The 17,439-nt window shown below is 31.8% G+C and overlaps 1 protein-coding gene across 2 annotated transcripts in view; it reads left to right on the forward strand.

Moving 5' to 3' along the window:
- Positions 1–16,913, forward strand: part of LOC114330071 (AP-1 complex subunit sigma-2) — a 72,567-nt gene extending 55,654 nt beyond the window's left edge. For both annotated transcript variants that reach the window (XM_028279382.2, XM_028279379.2), the window contains one exon: positions 11,254–16,913. Coding sequence is in view for 1 of the 2 variants with exons in the window: in XM_028279379.2 (XP_028135180.1) it covers positions 11,254–11,298 (45 nt within the window). In the remaining variant the exon portion in view is untranslated. The remainder of the gene's footprint in view (positions 1–11,253) is intronic.
- The last annotated feature ends 526 nt before the right edge of the window (positions 16,914–17,439 follow it).

The following is a 17,439-nucleotide window of genomic DNA, read 5'->3' on the forward strand; positions in this document are numbered from 1 at the left end:
TTTTCTCTGAAGCGCAGTTTATATTAATCCTACTGTAGTAGTAGTATTGTTTTTCAATATTTTTTTACTCAAATATTTTTGAAAAGTATTCATGACAAATATTGTCCAGAAATTAGTGCCATTATTTCTAAAATTCGGATCTCTAGGAATTATAATATTCTTTGTGTGTGAGTTATATCTATTTTGTTATTATGACATGAAATCATATTTAGTCAACGGCATAAAAAACAGTAAATTAACTTACACAATTACTTGGGGAATCATATTATAATATCTCTGTGCAAATACTACTTGTACATTTCTTATATATTGCTCTTAATGGTAGGGGAGCCCAAGTGGGGATTTTTGCAGTTACTCGAGCGCCTCAGATTATCATATGGGAGAAACCTCGTACCCTGCAGATGTACCTCTACCATATATTGGCTCTTAAAACAGGGAGGTTCGTTAAGGGGGACCCGAAAAAAAATATCTATGGTTAAAAATACTGGAAGTTGTCAGATTAAGATAAGGTAAGTTAAGTACATGCAAGAGAGTGTATATTTCAAAAATCTGACGATTTGAGCGTAAGGAAATGGGTGAGTCAAAAAGTTTCACAGAAGAAAAGCGAATATTTCACGAAATGAACGTCAGATGAAAAAACTAAAAAATACGACTTCAATATTTTTCAAAAATCTATCGAATGGTACTAAACATGACCCCACGGAGAGGGGTGGGGGTAAATTTACAATTTTAAATACAAACCCCGCGATATTTCGCAAAATGAACATCAGATCGAAAAACTGCAAAATACACTTTCAAAATGTTTTTCAAAAATCTATCGAATGGTACCAAACACGACCCCCCACGGGGGCGAAGTGGGGGGTTACTTTAAAATCTTAAATGGGACCCCCATATTTTTATTGCAGATTTGGATTCTTTACGTAAAAATAAGCAACTTTTATTCGAGACATTTTTTTCGATTTATGGATAGATGGCGCTATAATCGAAAAAACGATTGTTGGAAATGGAAAATTAAATTAAAAAATGACAAGCGCCCGCTAAAATGGAAAATTTTACTTAACTTTTTTTGATTTTAGTGACTGCAAATTTAGCATACTTTACTCCCCTATTATAATACTGCTAGTTGTCTACAAATTATTATTATTCAACAGATTTTTATTCAGAGATAAAAGTATTAGTAGTGTGTCTTAGTAGAATAGTAGATAAAAGTATTAGTAGAACAAAAAACAATTCCACTGGGAATATCCAAAAAACATGTGTAATATATATTTTAAATCTCAATATCTATGTTTCTAACTTACATTTTTTACAAAAACGTCTTAATTAATTGACCACGTCTACTTTTGCTGCGAATTTCCACCTTTTAATTTTTGCCTAACTAACCTTAATATCTGCCAATTAATTTAAATTATACATAGGGTAACTGACCCAGTAATGGACACTCTTAAGCAAATTTTAAGTTTAATAATGTTTTACTGAGGCACAGCTTCATATAATATATTTGACACTAATGAATTTAAAAGCTTATTTTATATACTTTCTGGATATTATGAGGATTTTTGAAAATAAGGACAGCAAATTTTAGAAAATCTCTTATTTAAAAAAAGGTAGCACATGAGCTAGTAATGGTCACAAAACGTGGGTAATGGACATATTATGGACTTAGTAATGGACACCATTATATTTTGCCACTTCAGGCACACTAAAATGACCCCCATTGTTCTTTACTTCAGGTTCTTTTATATTAAAAACTATGTCTTCAATAAAGTAATATAATACGTCTTCTTTAACTGGCCATTTCCAGGAATTTATGCCAGCACTAACCATAGTTCGGATATCTGCCCCGAATTCATCATGTTTCAGCCCTATTCCTACAAGCAAGAAATAAAAACAGGTAAGTTATAAGGTATTTTACAGTTATTTTTCATTTACCTGGATAATGTGTATCCATGTACTTGACAATAACATGTTGATTTGTCTTTAGTATGATGTTTTCATTTTCACTAAGATCAAGATCTTCGTCGAGATAAGTAACGTCCATATCTGAATTAGAGCTGCTTTCTTCATTGACTGTGTTTGTTTTTTGTTGTTTTTTTTTTGTTATTTTCTGACCATTCTTCTTCTTTACTTCATTCTCGTAAAATTCTCGATATTTCCCACTTGAAACTACTGCAAGAAATATTTTTTTTGTTTTGGTGTTGTTAAAGTTCTATCAGGCGTTTGAGGAAATACTAAACATTTTTTAAATGGAGTTGGAATTTTAAACCCTTCTGATTCTTTTTCTTCATAGTAGCGAATGTTTTTTTGGGGAGGTGTTTCCCATTGACGTCTCGATGGTCCAGCGACTGGTTATGTAATACCTATATTTTTGGGGTGTATTTCTTTCTGTTGAGGATTTTCATTTTCATAATCCATTTTAATTTCGGCCCAGACACTATAAAGCTTTGAATTAGATATGTCTCCAGACCAGGTTTCTCTTTTTGAATATGTTTGTATAAATTCTGTAAGGTATTTTTTTTTCAATTTTATTTTCTAGTACATCTAAGGCTTTTTTAGGTGTTTCTTTATCAGAAATCTGTGCAGCAACTATTCTGTTTGGTATGCATTTTGTGTAATCAACATTATTTTTATTAAAGGGATACAACCCACTTCTTCTAAATCCATTTTTAATTGTTTCCTCAGAAGCATATTTACTAAAAACAGATTCTAAAATAGTACCAAAAGTAGAACGTGTCACATGTTTTGGAAAGTTTTGAAATTTCCAGTTTCTCACTTCTGCTGACCAACCAGCTTTAAGAGGTTTAAAAACAGATACGTCAGCTGGTTGCATAATATGGGTAGTGTTGGGAAAAAGTGATACCAAAATAATTCCATTATCATCGCATAGCTGTCTAACATGTTTTGTTGAATGTGATCGATGCCCATCGACGAATAAAATCACTGGTCTTTGGATATTGTTGGATTTTAAATATGACAGGAAATGGTTCGAAATGTATTCATAAAATACTTGGGATGTCATCCACCCTGAATCAGATCTACCAAGACCCCAATTTTCGGGTACTGATTTAGCTATAGCTTCTGGGATTCTCTTGTAAGGAAAGATCAACATTGGAGGAACATACTTGCCATCTGCTGAAAAAGTGGCCATTACGGCTATCTGCTCTTTTTCCGATGATACCCTAATATAAAAATCTTCTTTGTAGCCTACAGGGCCTAGAACTTTTTCACTCTTCGGACATAGGCAAAATCCTGCCTCATCTCCATTGAATACCCGAGTTGGATCTAATAATATTTCATCATATCTATCTTCAACTAAAAGGGAGGTTCCCTAGGTTGGCTGTATACCATATAGTTAAAAAACTCTAACAAGAAGTAAAACCACTTCTATGTAAATTGGTATATTTATTAAAACTTAAAAATCCCAATGGATTGAATAAAAATGTCCAATTCAGAACGTTTTCAGACCTATCGGTCCATCATCAGTGAATCTACAATAAAATAAGTAATCCCACTATTAGAATTGAAAGATGGTTGAAATTTTTAAAAGCTAAAAATGTGGTTAGATTACTTACGTGCATACTTGCTAAATAGCCCCAGAACCAAACAATGGTTGAATTTAAAATTCAATTTACATTATTTAAAAATAATATTAAACAGGCTAAACGCCGATGTTACAGGATATTGCCTATGGGAACATGGTGAAACCCTACCAAAACCTCAATCAACCATCTTAGGCCAACTTTGACTATAAAGTGACACTAATGACTAAGGAACTGTTTGAAGTGACATTGACAGTAGAGAAAAAGGTAGTCGATTTTCAATGTTAATTAACCAAAAGGTCATGACCCACAACAAATGATAAAGATTTTAATATCTGAAAAATGTCTAACATTTTAAATCTATTGGTTATTGAAAAGAAATTGTGATATACAAAATTAATTTAGAATATAAGATTATTTATATTGACTGTATACCATAACATTAGATTGATCAAATTGATAGAAAGAAAGTAAGCTGCTGTCAATAAAGATAAAAAGATAAAAATAGATGAAGGTGAGAAAAGAGAAAAATCAATATTAGTTGGAAAGTTATTGTACAAAATGAATAAATTGGTAGGCAATTTAATCTAGTCTATATTGTATTGGTGGTTGTATATGTAAAAGGAAAATATTGTTATTTAAAAATGCAAGTTTTTGTAAATAATGGATTTGAGTTAGGATACAGTCAAATAATTAAAAGTGTGTAATATGTGAATGAAAAAGAATTGTAATTATTATGAGATGGTTTATTTTTTTTTATTTTATTTCAAAAGTTTTGAGAGAATTCTTGTGACAAAGTGTTGGTATGGGAAATTAGAGATAAAGTAATGTATGATTATAGCTGTTAAGTCCAGTTGATACAAAAATGAAATTAAAATGAAAATAATATTGAAAGTGTACTGAATAAAATAAAACCAAAGTAAGAAAAAGAATATAGATATAATTTAATTGTAATGATAATGGATCTGAATGTGAGAACTGAAATCAAGTGAATGGATGTTAGTTGGAGAGGTAAAAGTTTTCTTGGAAAAGGTCAAAGACAAAAAGCAGAGGGCTGTGGTGTAAGGTATAAAGACAAGAATTTTAAGGGAAAGAGAGGGATAAAGAAAAGATGAGGTGTGGAATTAAACTGAACGAAGTAATGAAATGAAAAAGAAGTAAAAAGATAGTAGGGTGAATTAATGAGGTGATGGTTAATAGGGTTCAATAGTTAATAATGTTATTCGGGTAAAGGAGTTTGGAAGCAGTGAAGGAAAGAGGAAATTTTGAAAAAGAAGAGAGAGTAAGTTGAAAGAGAAAGAATAGGATAAAAGAGGAAGTTGAAAAAATAGGAATTATGAGAATAATTGGCGGTGAATGGGGACAAAGTTGCGGTTAAGGGATGTTTGTCTATTGACACAGTTGGGACTCTTCTTCATGTCCTTGCCAATCTCCAAATCTTCGTATAAGTCTAAACGGAGTGTATTGTTTTGTTGAATATTGTGTATCAACTGGACACCTTCAGGAATCTTAAGTTCATGTTTATTGACTTTTAAATGGTGTGAAAAGGCAGAAGTGGTATCTCTCTTGCTGTGTTCAGCAGATCGGGTAGAAAGGGATCTGTAAGTTCTGCCGATGTAGGTGGCATCACAATCTGAACAAGAGAGTCTGTATACCCCACTCCGGTTCATATAATGGATAGGATCTTTGGTATTAGTTAAACTTTTGCTGAGAGTGTTATTAACTTTGAAAGATATTTTTATGTTGTCACAAGAATTTGAAATGATATGTTTGACTCTTTCAGATAATTTGGAGTTATTGAATGGTAAGGAGGCATAGATGGGAGTAGTTGTGGATGATGTAGAGAAAGCGGATTGTTGTAGTAATTTGAGTTCTCTTTTTTGTTGAAGTTTAGTGATAATGTCTGGGTCATAACCATTGTTGACTGCAATCTGTTTGATAATATTCAACTCTTTGTTGAATTCAGTTACGGATAAAGGAATAGAGTTTAATCTATGTATAAAACTGCGAAAAGCAGAGAGTTTATATGATAAAGGGTGATTAGAAGTAGAATGGATAACATGATCTGTCTGTGTTGGTTTACGGTAGATACCAAAGTTGAAGTGGTCATGTAGTCTGGTAATAGATAAATCCAGAAAGTTAATGGAGTTAGAAGATTCTAGTTCCATGGTAAAGGTGATATTAGGATGGATTTGATTTATTTTGTGAAGTAAGTTGTGAGCTGAATCAGAGTTACCAGAAATGAGGACTAAAATGTCATCAACATAACGGAACCAGTGTAAGATCTCTGGATTTTTTATGATATAGTTGGATTCTAAGTGATCCATAAAAACATCAGCTAAGAAAGGGGATAAGCAACTACCCATTGCTAAACCGTCAGGTTGTTGATAAAAGTTGTTATTAAAAACAAAGTAATCTTGAGATAGACAAATTTTGAGAATGTTTATAATAGACGAAGTGGTGGTGGAAGTGACAGAATTATTTAAGAGGAGTGAATTAACCAGACTAATCGATTCATTTTTTGGTACTGAAGTAAATAAATTGCTAACATCAAAAGAAAGCATAACAATATTTGGATTAAGATTGACAAGTTGAAGTTTTTCAACTAATTGGCGAGAATTCAAAACAGTAAACTGTGGGGTAAAGTTAATAAAGTTTTTAATGGTGTTAAGAATGAATTTAGATAAAATAGAAACTGGAGTGTTAATGAAGCTGACAACGGGACGAATAGGAATGTCAACTTTGTGTATCTTTGGTAAACCGTATAACCTGGGGGTGAGTGGATTTGATGGAATTTTAGTATATGGTGCTTCAAATTCAGAAAAGAATTCAGTAAATTGCTTTAAGTTGGTTTTCATCTTCGAAACAAAAGATTTAGAGGGATCAACAGGAAGCAAAGTAAAGTTATTGTTGTCTAGGAAAGAGGTGACTTTGTCAATGTATAATTGTTGGTCTAAAATAACAAGGCAGTTACCCTTATCTGCTTTGCTGAAGATGAGGTGGTGGTTTTGGATCTTATTTTTGATAGATTTGAGTGTGGAGAGAGATTCTCTCCACACTCAAATCTATCAAAAATAAGATCCAAAACCACCACCTCATCTTCAGCAAAGCAGATAAGGGTAACTGCCTTGTTATTTTAGACCAACAATTATACATTGACAAAGTCACCTCTTTCCTAGACAACAATAACTTTACTTTGCTTCCTGTTGATCCCTCTAAATCTTTTGTTTCGAAGATGAAAACCAACTTAAAGCAATTTACTGAATTCTTTTCTGAATTTGAAGCACCATATACTAAAATTCCATCAAATCCACTCACCCCCAGGTTATACGGTTTACCAAAGATACACAAAGTTGACATTCCTATTCGTCCCGTTGTCAGCTTCATTAACACTCCAGTTTCTATTTTATCTAAATTCATTCTTAACACCATTAAAAACTTTATTAACTTTACCCCACAGTTTACTGTTTTGAATTCTCGCCAATTAGTTGAAAAACTTCAACTTGTCAATCTTAATCCAAATATTGTTATGCTTTCTTTTGATGTTAGCAATTTATTTACTTCAGTACCAAAAAATGAATCGATTAGTCTGGTTAATTCACTCCTCTTAAATAATTCTGTCACTTCCACCACCACTTCGTCTATTATAAACATTCTCAAAATTTGTCTATCTCAAGATTACTTTGTTTTTAATAACAACTTTTATCAACAACCTGACGGTTTAGCAATGGGTAGTTGCTTATCCCCTTTCTTAGCTGATGTTTTTATGGATCACTTAGAATCCAACTATATCATAAAAAATCCAGAGATCTTACACTGGTTCCGTTATGTTGATGACATTTTAGTCCTCATTTCTGGTAACTCTGATTCAGCTCACAACTTACTTCACAAAATAAATCAAATCCATCCTAATATCACCTTTACCATGGAACTAGAATCTTCTAACTCCATTAACTTTCTGGATTTATCTATTACCAGACTACATGACCACTTCAACTTTGGTATCTACCGTAAACCAACACAGACAGATCATGTTATCCATTCTACTTCTAATCACCCTTTATCATATAAACTCTCTGCTTTTCGCAGTTTTATACATAGATTAAACTCTATTCCTTTATCCGTAACTGAATTCAACAAAGAGTTGAATATTATCAAACAGATTGCAGTCAACAATGGTTATGACCCAGACATTATCACTAAACTTCAACAAAAAAGAGAACTCAAATTACTACAACAATCCGCTTTCTCTACATCATCCACAACTACTCCCATCTATGCCTCCTTACCATTCAATAACTCCAAATTATCTGAAAGAGTCAAACATATCATTTCAAATTCTTGTGACAACATAAAAATATCTTTCAAAGTTAATAACACTCTCAGCAAAAGTTTAACTAATACCAAAGATCCTATCCATTATATGAACCGGAGTGGGGTATACAGACTCTCTTGTTCAGATTGTGATGCCACCTACATCGGCAGAACTTACAGATCCCTTTCTACCCGATCTGCTGAACACAGCAAGAGAGATACCACTTCTGCCTTTTCACACCATTTAAAAGTCAATAAACATGAACTTAAGATTCCTGAAGGTGTCCAGTTGATACACAATATTCAACAAAACAATACACTCCGTTTAGACTTATACGAAGATTTGGAGATTGGCAAGGACATGAAGAAGAGTCCCAACTGTGTCAATAGACAAACATCCCTTAACCGCAACTTTGTCCCCATTCACCGCCAATTATTCTCATAATTCCTATTTTTTCAACTTCCTCTTTTATCCTATTCTTTCTCTTTCAACTTACTCTCTCTTCTTTTTCAAAATTTCCTCTTTCCTTCACTGCTTCCAAACTCCTTTACCCGAATAACATTATTAACTATTGAACCCTATTAACCATCACCTCATTAATTCACCCTACTATCTTTTTACTTCTTTTTCATTTCATTACTTCGTTCAGTTTAATTCCACACCTCATCTTTTCTTTATCCCTCTCTTTCCCTTAAAATTCTTGTCTTTATACCTTACACCACAGCCCTCTGCTTTTTGTCTTTGACCTTTTCCAAGAAAACTTTTACCTCTCCAACTAACATCCATTCACTTGATTTCAGTTCTCACATTCAGATCCATTATCATTACAATTAAATTATATCTATATTCTTTTTCTTACTTTGGTTTTATTTTATTCAGTACACTTTCAATATTATTTTCATTTTAATTTCATTTTTGTATCAACTGGACTTAACAGCTATAATCATACATTACTTTATCTCTAATTTCCCATACCAACACTTTGTCACAAGAATTCTCTCAAAACTTTTGAAATAAAATAAAAAAAATAAACCATCTCATAATAATTACAATTCTTTTTCATTCACATATTACACACTTTTAATTATTTGACTGTATCCTAACTCAAATCCATTATTTACAAAAACTTGCATTTTTAAATAACAATATTTTCCTTTTACATATACAACCACCAATACAATATAGACTAGATTAAATTGCCTACCAATTTATTCATTTTGTACAATAACTTTCCAACTAATATTGATTTTTCTCTTTTCTCACCTTCATCTATTTTTATCTTTTTATCTTTATTGACAGCAGCTTACTTTCTTTCTATCAATTTGATCAATCTAATGTTATGGTATACAGTCAATATAAATAATCTTATATTCTAAATTAATTTTGTATATCACAATTTCTTTTCAATAACCAATAGATTTAAAATGTTAGACATTTTTCAGATATTAAAATCTTTATCATTTGTTGTGGGTCATGACCTTTTGGTTAATTAACATTGAAAATCGACTACCTTTTTCTCTACTGTCAATGTCACTTCAAACAGTTCCTTAGTCATTAGTGTCACTTTATAGTCAAAGTTGGCCTAAGATGGTTGATTGAGGTTTTGGTAGGGTTTCACCATGTTCCCATAGGCAATATCCTGTAACATCGGCGTTTAGCCTGTTTAATATTATTTTTAAATAATGTAAATTGAATTTTAAATTCAACCATTGTTTGGTTCTGGGGCTATTTAGCAAGTATGCACGTAAGTAATCTAACCACATTTTTAGCTTTTAAAAATTTCAACCATCTTTCAATTCTAATAGTGGGATTACTTATTTTATTGTAGATTCACTGATGATGGACCGATAGGTCTGAAAACGTTCTGAATTGGACATTTTTATTCAATCCATTGGGATTTTTAAGTTTTAATAAATATACCAATTTACATAGAAGTGGTTTTACTTCTTGTTAGAGTTTTTTATATCTATCTTCCTCTAAAAAAAGTTTAATTTCATCAAACCATGCTTCAATTCGGTCTTGTGTTACTGCTGCCCGAGCTTTGCTGACAGCTTCAGGATATCTCTCTTTAATTTTAGGGTGACGTTTTAAAAATCCTTGAAACCAAGAACGCCCAGGAGTTTTATTTAATAAATATTTAGTTTCTCGACCAGTTTCCTCAAGAAATTTTTTCACTGATAACATAAGGTTTTGTCTATGAATAGGAAAACCCTTGCGAGCCATTGCTAGTACCCAGTTTTCAAAAACATTTTCTTCTGCTTCAGAAAACTGTTGCTGGACCCATTTTCCGAGGAATAGTAGCAGGCAAGTATAATTTACGGATCAGTGTGGTTCGAGGAACATTAAACTGACGTGCTGCGGCTTTTCTACTAATTCCATTTTGTGTTAGGCTACGGCTCCACGGGCGAGAAATTGACGCTAGCAGTAGCCGTAAAACGAACTTAAGGTTCCGCTGAACGGAATAGGAATAGCCGAACTGAACCGACTACGCACAAGTCCTGTACTCGGTACAGTTCGGCTATTCCTATTCCGTTCCGCGGAACCTTAAGTTCGTTTTACGGCTACTGCTAGCGTCAATTTCTCGCCCGTGGAGCCGTAGCCTTACAGCTTCAATAGCTTTTTTCAAGTCGTCTTCGCTGTATGAAAAAAACTGGCGAGGGCCAATTTTTTTAGTTTTCGGCATTTGCTGAAAATTATTGCACAAATTATTAAACTGTGAAACATAGTAGCTGGTAAGTAGTAAATTTTAGGTGTGTCCATTACTAAAAACTGACCGTTTATAAATGGACACCCCCGGTTTCCATAACTAGCCCTCTCGATTTATTGTGTATTAGTAATGGTCACCCCCCTAAATTTCAAACTAGATAATTAAAAATATCTAATTTGACGAAAATTACAGTTAATATCATCAATAACAATTAAAACTAAGGCTGTTCCATTTGCAAAAAAATATTAAAACTTAAATTAAACAAGTAAATTGTAAAAGTACCTTAAATAAACACTTTACATCAGCTGACTCACACAAACTTCATTTGATTTTTAATCTGATTTTTGACAGATGAGTGAAGTTAGCTATTTAATCATTGAAAATATGATGGCCAATACTGCAGAGAACATTTAGCTAGCCCGATGTGGGGTTTACATCAGACATTTTCCTTATTTTCTGATAATTTATCAAATTAGTGTCCATTACTGGTACAGTGTCCATTACTGGGTCAGGTACCCTAATTAGGTTTAAAGTTCTGGTGGATGTGGAATTATATTAATTCTCAATATGAAAGTGGATAAACCTGTGATATCAAAGGAGGAGCGAATATTAGGTATGTGAAACATTTTATCCACGTTCATATTGATATTACACGAATAACTTAAGTGTGATTCCTATGTTCATTGTTCTAGGAGGAAACTCCGCAGGGATTTTTCGACGACCATGGTCTTGGTTAGCGAATTAAAAGAAGATGAAGATATGGTTATAACGTATTCAGCATGTTATTTTTTTAGAACTAGCTTATATTTTTATTAGATTAAATATAATCTTACGCAATAAATGCATAATTCGTATACACTGCACTTTGATAAATATTCTTTTGTATATCTGTGCAATAAATGGTAATTTTTTGTCCGGTAAATTATTTCTCAGTATTATTAGACGATTTAGTGTTCAAATCATATAGGTCTATGGTAGAAAGACTACTGCACTACTTAAAACTTATTCGAGTTTATATGTCTAGCATTGGATCAAACAGCGAGCAAATACGAAAATTTGAAAAGGTTTATTTAAAGCTGGAAAAGCATTATCATCAAATATTAATTTTAGGTATTGGAAAGCCAGAAGATGATCTAAAGAGAAATTATTATAATAGGTCAAAAAATGATACAAATAGAAAAATTATGTTTGTGAATAATAATATTTGTGAAAATGTTTGTGAAAATTGTGGTTAATTGCCATTAAATATATTAGATATCAAGAAAATCTGGTATAGTCGGTTTGCTAATCTCAGACACAACTGTCTAGTAATTTTAGTCATAATTATTGTTTGCGAAGTTATTAGTTACATTTTGACAGACTAGACGTGGCTGGAAATTACCATACAACAAAGCACACTACTTATTGTAGCCAATATTATTAATAGTAAACAGACATAAATAATTAAGAAAATTATTCATTGTACAAAATAAGAATATTTTGAGGAAATAAATTCCACAAAATTGTATGAGTGTAGTATACACTCCCACTATTTCAAATAATTCTTCTTTTTTTAACGAAAGAGTAAGTTAATCGTATGAGGTAGGATTTTTTCTATGGATTTTTTGTATTGTATGTTTCTTACTCTGAATCTTTCAAAATGGATCTCAGTTGAGCGAACATAGTTTAATAAAAAAAACTAAAATGTTAGTAGTACATGGAGGTAATGAAATGATTAATTTTGGGCAGGAAGCCTAGTAATTATTAACACAATCATATTAGGAATTTTAATATTAGCATTGCATAAAAAATTGACATCTATATAATTTAAAAAAACCCTGTTACCACATAGTGGTAACAGGGGTTTTCTATTACCACATAGTGGTAATAGAAAATAAAAATAAAAAATGTAGACCCATTTGACTGAAATTACCAATTATTGACATTTGATGTTTTAAAGCTCATACTTAGATATTCTTACTTGCAAATAATCGTAACTTGCAAATAAGGTCGCCTAATCATATCAAAATATTTAATTCTTACAACACTGCCTTTCTATTTGATAAATGCATGAAGCATTTACTAGTTTTTTAAGTATAAGTATCAATTTGTCACATCCTGCAATCTGAAAGGTATAATTGTTGTTGATTGTTCGTGAAAATAGAATCCAAAGGAGATGGTGATGTGATTCTAAAATTCCATATCTTTGAGTATTCGGTTCAACTAAATCGCGTGGGGAAATATATACAGACTGGGCCAAAGAAAACAGTCCACGTCGATATTTGGCAGTATTTATTAGATTTTAAGCAAATGACGAAACAGGTCGATTTTTGATCTAAGGGGAACACATTTTTCACCCATTATTACACTTCCCCCACCCATTATTTTTAAATAGGGAATAGGGGTCGTGTGCTAGCTCATTTATAAGGTTATTCAATTCTCTATTCAGTAATATAAACATTCACATAATTATTTATACAGGGTGTCCAAGAAAAAAATATTTTAATTAAATTAATTGACACAAAACGAAGAATGTATGTAATGTACTGCTGTCACAAAACAGAAAAAAATGTTTTTTAATAAATAAAATTTGCGTTTCGCTTAATTTTAATGTTCAATTTGTTCAAGCTGCCACCCATCTGCCTCTTGGTAGGTCGAATATTGAATTAAAGCGAAAAAAATATTTATTTTTCAAATAAACATTTTTCTCTGTTTTCTGTCAGTAGTAGAATGTATTTTGAGTTTAATAAATTACATACCTCCTTCTTTTTGTGTCAATTAATTTCATTCAAAATAATTTTTCTTCGACCCCGTGTATAAATAATGTCAATGTTAATATTACTGTATAGAGTATAGAGAATTGAATAATCTTTCAAATGAGGTAGCACACGACCCCTACTCCCTATTTAAAAATAAGGGGCGGGGCAAATGGAAGGGAGGGGGTTGACAAATGACAGATGTATGTACCGTAAAAATGTGTCCCCCTTAGATCAAAAATCGACCTATTTCTTCATTTCCTCAAAATCTAATAAATACTGCCAAATATAAAGGTGGACTGTTTTCTTTGGCCCACTCTGTATGTCGAAACGTATTAATTGAATAGGTCATGTCGGAACTAATAATGCTATGTATAAGAACCAGTGAGATCGTATAAAACCATGATGTTTGGTAGTAACACGAGAAAAACGTACAGTTTAGACAGAAAATTTGAGCATTTGAGAATACTTAAAAGGTTAAATAAAATAACATAAGTATATAAAAAGATAGCTTAAATTAGAACGTTCAGTATTTTAAAATTGTCCTTTACAAAAATCTGCTGGATGTAAAATTCATTGTTCATATATGAACAAAAAAGTATTTAAAAATACACAATATGGTACTTTACTACTTGCCATACCTTATGGACAAAGCTGATTTTTTTACATCTATTAAGGACATGATCAATGATACGGACTAATAATTATATACCTACAGTTTTTCTACTTCTAAAAGAGTTTTTTTTTAGATCTCATTTAATATTAACATTCCTAGTTTCCTACAATACGATAGATATCTTCTGTTGCAAAAATAACACTATAAATTATTACGAAATTATTAGATATGTAATCATTAACACAAATTTCACCTGTTATTCGTGTAAAAGGACATCTAAGACAGTGTGCATCTTTCATCCAGAATAAAATAAATTATAATATTTTTAGGATCATTAATATAGTTTTTCTGAAATCGAATTGAAAGCAATTATCATCAGAAAGGTTTGTTTGTTTGTGTGATGAAGTAAAATATTCGAATTAATTGTACTTAATTGTTTCAGTATTTTTAGTAGTATGTATTTCATTAATGTGCAATAATACATGTAATTTATTCTTGTAAAGGATGTTTATGAATTACTTTTATCCTGCCACTGGATATAAGCATTTTTCTCTATCTTTATTTAGTCTTAAATTAAAACTTCAAAATTCTACTTCAGTTTAGCAGGATTCTCGATAATATAATCTCACTTGGCTATAGTTATTTATGCCTCAACCCCTAATGGTTGTTTGAAAATTAGAAATCAAATCTTTTATATTAGTTTTATCATTTTTATTTTTTGTACGTATTAGTTATGGAATTTTAATTAGTAATTTATATCTTTTAGGTATCTTTCAGTTTGTATTATTATTCTCTCTATGGTGTACATTTTATCAATGGCGTTACACTTTTCCAGATCCTCTCTCACTTCATCTTTCCTCCTTTTTCTAGGCCGTTCTACAGATTTCCTTCCTCTGGTATTTCCTAAAACGAATTTTTTATAAGCGTATATATGATTTTATGATTGTCATTTCTGCTTATCACATATGTCCTGCCCATCTGAATATATTGGCCTTTATATATTTCACTAGATTTTCATTTCCGAAGAGAGACTCTTAACTTGTTAACTCCATTATACTCCAATTAATTCCAATACTCCATTAACTCCAATAGACTTAACTCCATTCGTTTGTCACGCTATCTTCGCAAGGGTCATGTCTTACTCTAAGGATTTTAAGTTCGAATGGTATACCAGCAATTATGGTAAACAGAGGATACTTAAATTAAAACATGGCGAATACTGAACATAACGTCACATTCCGACAAAATGTTTTGTGAGTGATGTCGGTGTAGTCTGTAGTCGATCTTCAAACGATATAAGATAATATGAAACCGATTTTTTGGGATTGATTTCCATAATATCGAATGTTTTACTTCTTTTAATTTTGATGTTATTATATGGCTGCAGTTCTTGATGACATATCGATATGTTTTAAGAATTATACAGTAATCGCCACTCTAGTAGACACACGGGTACCTATGTAATTGCTAGGCTTATGGGCTAATCCGGCCCGTTCTCACATGTGACTTTCATGTCTGTCATGTTATGTATGCATGTATTTTATAACTTTTACAACTTTAACATATGACAACAATACATGGGCGCACATACCAATGGGCAGAGGGGACGTGCCTCCCCTCTAGCTTTAAACTATATATTGTCATTCCTAGTACATGCAAAATGTCATGTGCAACATCGTCATGTCTGCCCCCCCCCCCCCAAAACTTTTTTATATGGGCACCTATGCAACAATATCAATGACAACTATAAACTTCTTAACTCTCTATGTTTATATACATTTTCTGACGTTCTAGACGTCACTAAACATTTCTAGGTTATTCAATGACATGTCGAATATTCTCCAACTTAATACGTCTTTTACGTCAAGGAACTTTTTCTATGTAGGATCAATATGTTTACTTCTGGGCATAAAAGTAACAGTGCAACATGTTTATTATTAGCCTTTATATATTTGTATTAGCTTCATGTGCCTGTGTGTCTACTAGCGTTGCGGTTACTATACTGGGTTGGGCGAATCTTTGAACATGATAACTTACTTTGCACGTCATCCGCGCCATAGCCCGTGACGTCACATGCTACCAACACGAAATATGTCGGCGGTAGGTCTGTTCCTTTTTAGAATCATTAGCCGAGTACACGGGAATTACAGCCACTAGACATATTTTATTATTAACGCGTAGAAATAATATTGGAAGATTTCTATTAATGTACATTTAAAGAAACCTACCCTAACTTGTTTCATTTAATTTGTATAAGTGGAATATAAAGCGTTTTTATAAAGCACACTTGTTCGGATTACACTCTAACTGCGATCGAACAAAGGTGACATTTTGGCATAAATTGGTAACATTTATTTGACAGTTGCGGTGATGACACTTCATATTTGTTTTTATTCTTTACTATAAGTATTTGTTTTATTATATTTACTGTTTTTATTATTTACTTTAACGTAAGATTATAACTTAATTCTTGTTTTATATTTCTAAAGTTTTTATTTATTTACATTGAATATTTATTTGTTTTATTGTATTATCCACTTCCGCAAAAATTATGTGATATATTTGATTTAAAATGAATTCAAGAATTTTTTGTAATTGGGCAACAATGTCAACTTAGATCTCTGACGTAGATAATGACGTGCAACGGTAAGTATATTGGACAGGCTGTAGTTAAATCCGAATTCAGTCAAACGTATTTTGCCGATGTTTAATGTAAAAATAAATCTTTACGTTCTATTTTATTTTGCTCAATTATATTTAGTGGCATCTTAGATACAAACAATCTAATTTCGATAAAGTAAATATATTTCAACCATATTTCATATTATAACAACATATCCGTGTACGTGTATCAGTATCCGTATGAGTGTACGACTTAGAAGTTTCACCGCAGCAGTTTCTATTTTTAATTCTCCTTAGTATTGTTTATCCGCAACGTTTCGATCAGGTTTTATTTTATATCTTTAAGTGTATTTTTATTATTAGTAAATATTGAAGTGTATATCTTTGCGTTTTATTTGTTAATTTCCTTGAAAGCAAAATTAATGAAGAAAAATTGAAAGAGAGGGAATATCAATGCTTGAAATAAGCAAGAGACAGACTAACAAACGAGCTTGCGATTTTGGAGACAAATTCCGAAACAGGTCGATTTTTATTTTTGAATTATGATTTTTTGGTATATATATCATTCTAGTGACGTTATCCATTTGAGCGTCACACAGTGGTTCCAAATGCCGAAAACGTGGTCATGAACCTTTAAAAGCGTATATTGTTTAACATTTTGGAATTACTTTCGTTCTTAAGGGTTTTTGGCATCGCTGATTACGAATATGGCATTATTTTTTTCTGGAAAAAACAAAATGGCGGATCCAACATGGCGGAAAGAAATTGAAAATATCAATCAAAAAGGAAAATTTTTTGTCAAATTTGGTAGGTTAAGGTCGCTGATTACAAATCTAACTTTACTTTTTTTTAAACAACATGGCGAATCCAATATGGACGAAAGAAATTCGAAAATTTTATTTTAG

Source organism: Diabrotica virgifera, chromosome 2 (genome assembly GCF_917563875.1).
Source record: "Diabrotica virgifera virgifera chromosome 2, PGI_DIABVI_V3a".
NCBI lineage: Eukaryota > Metazoa > Arthropoda > Insecta > Coleoptera > Chrysomelidae > Diabrotica > Diabrotica virgifera.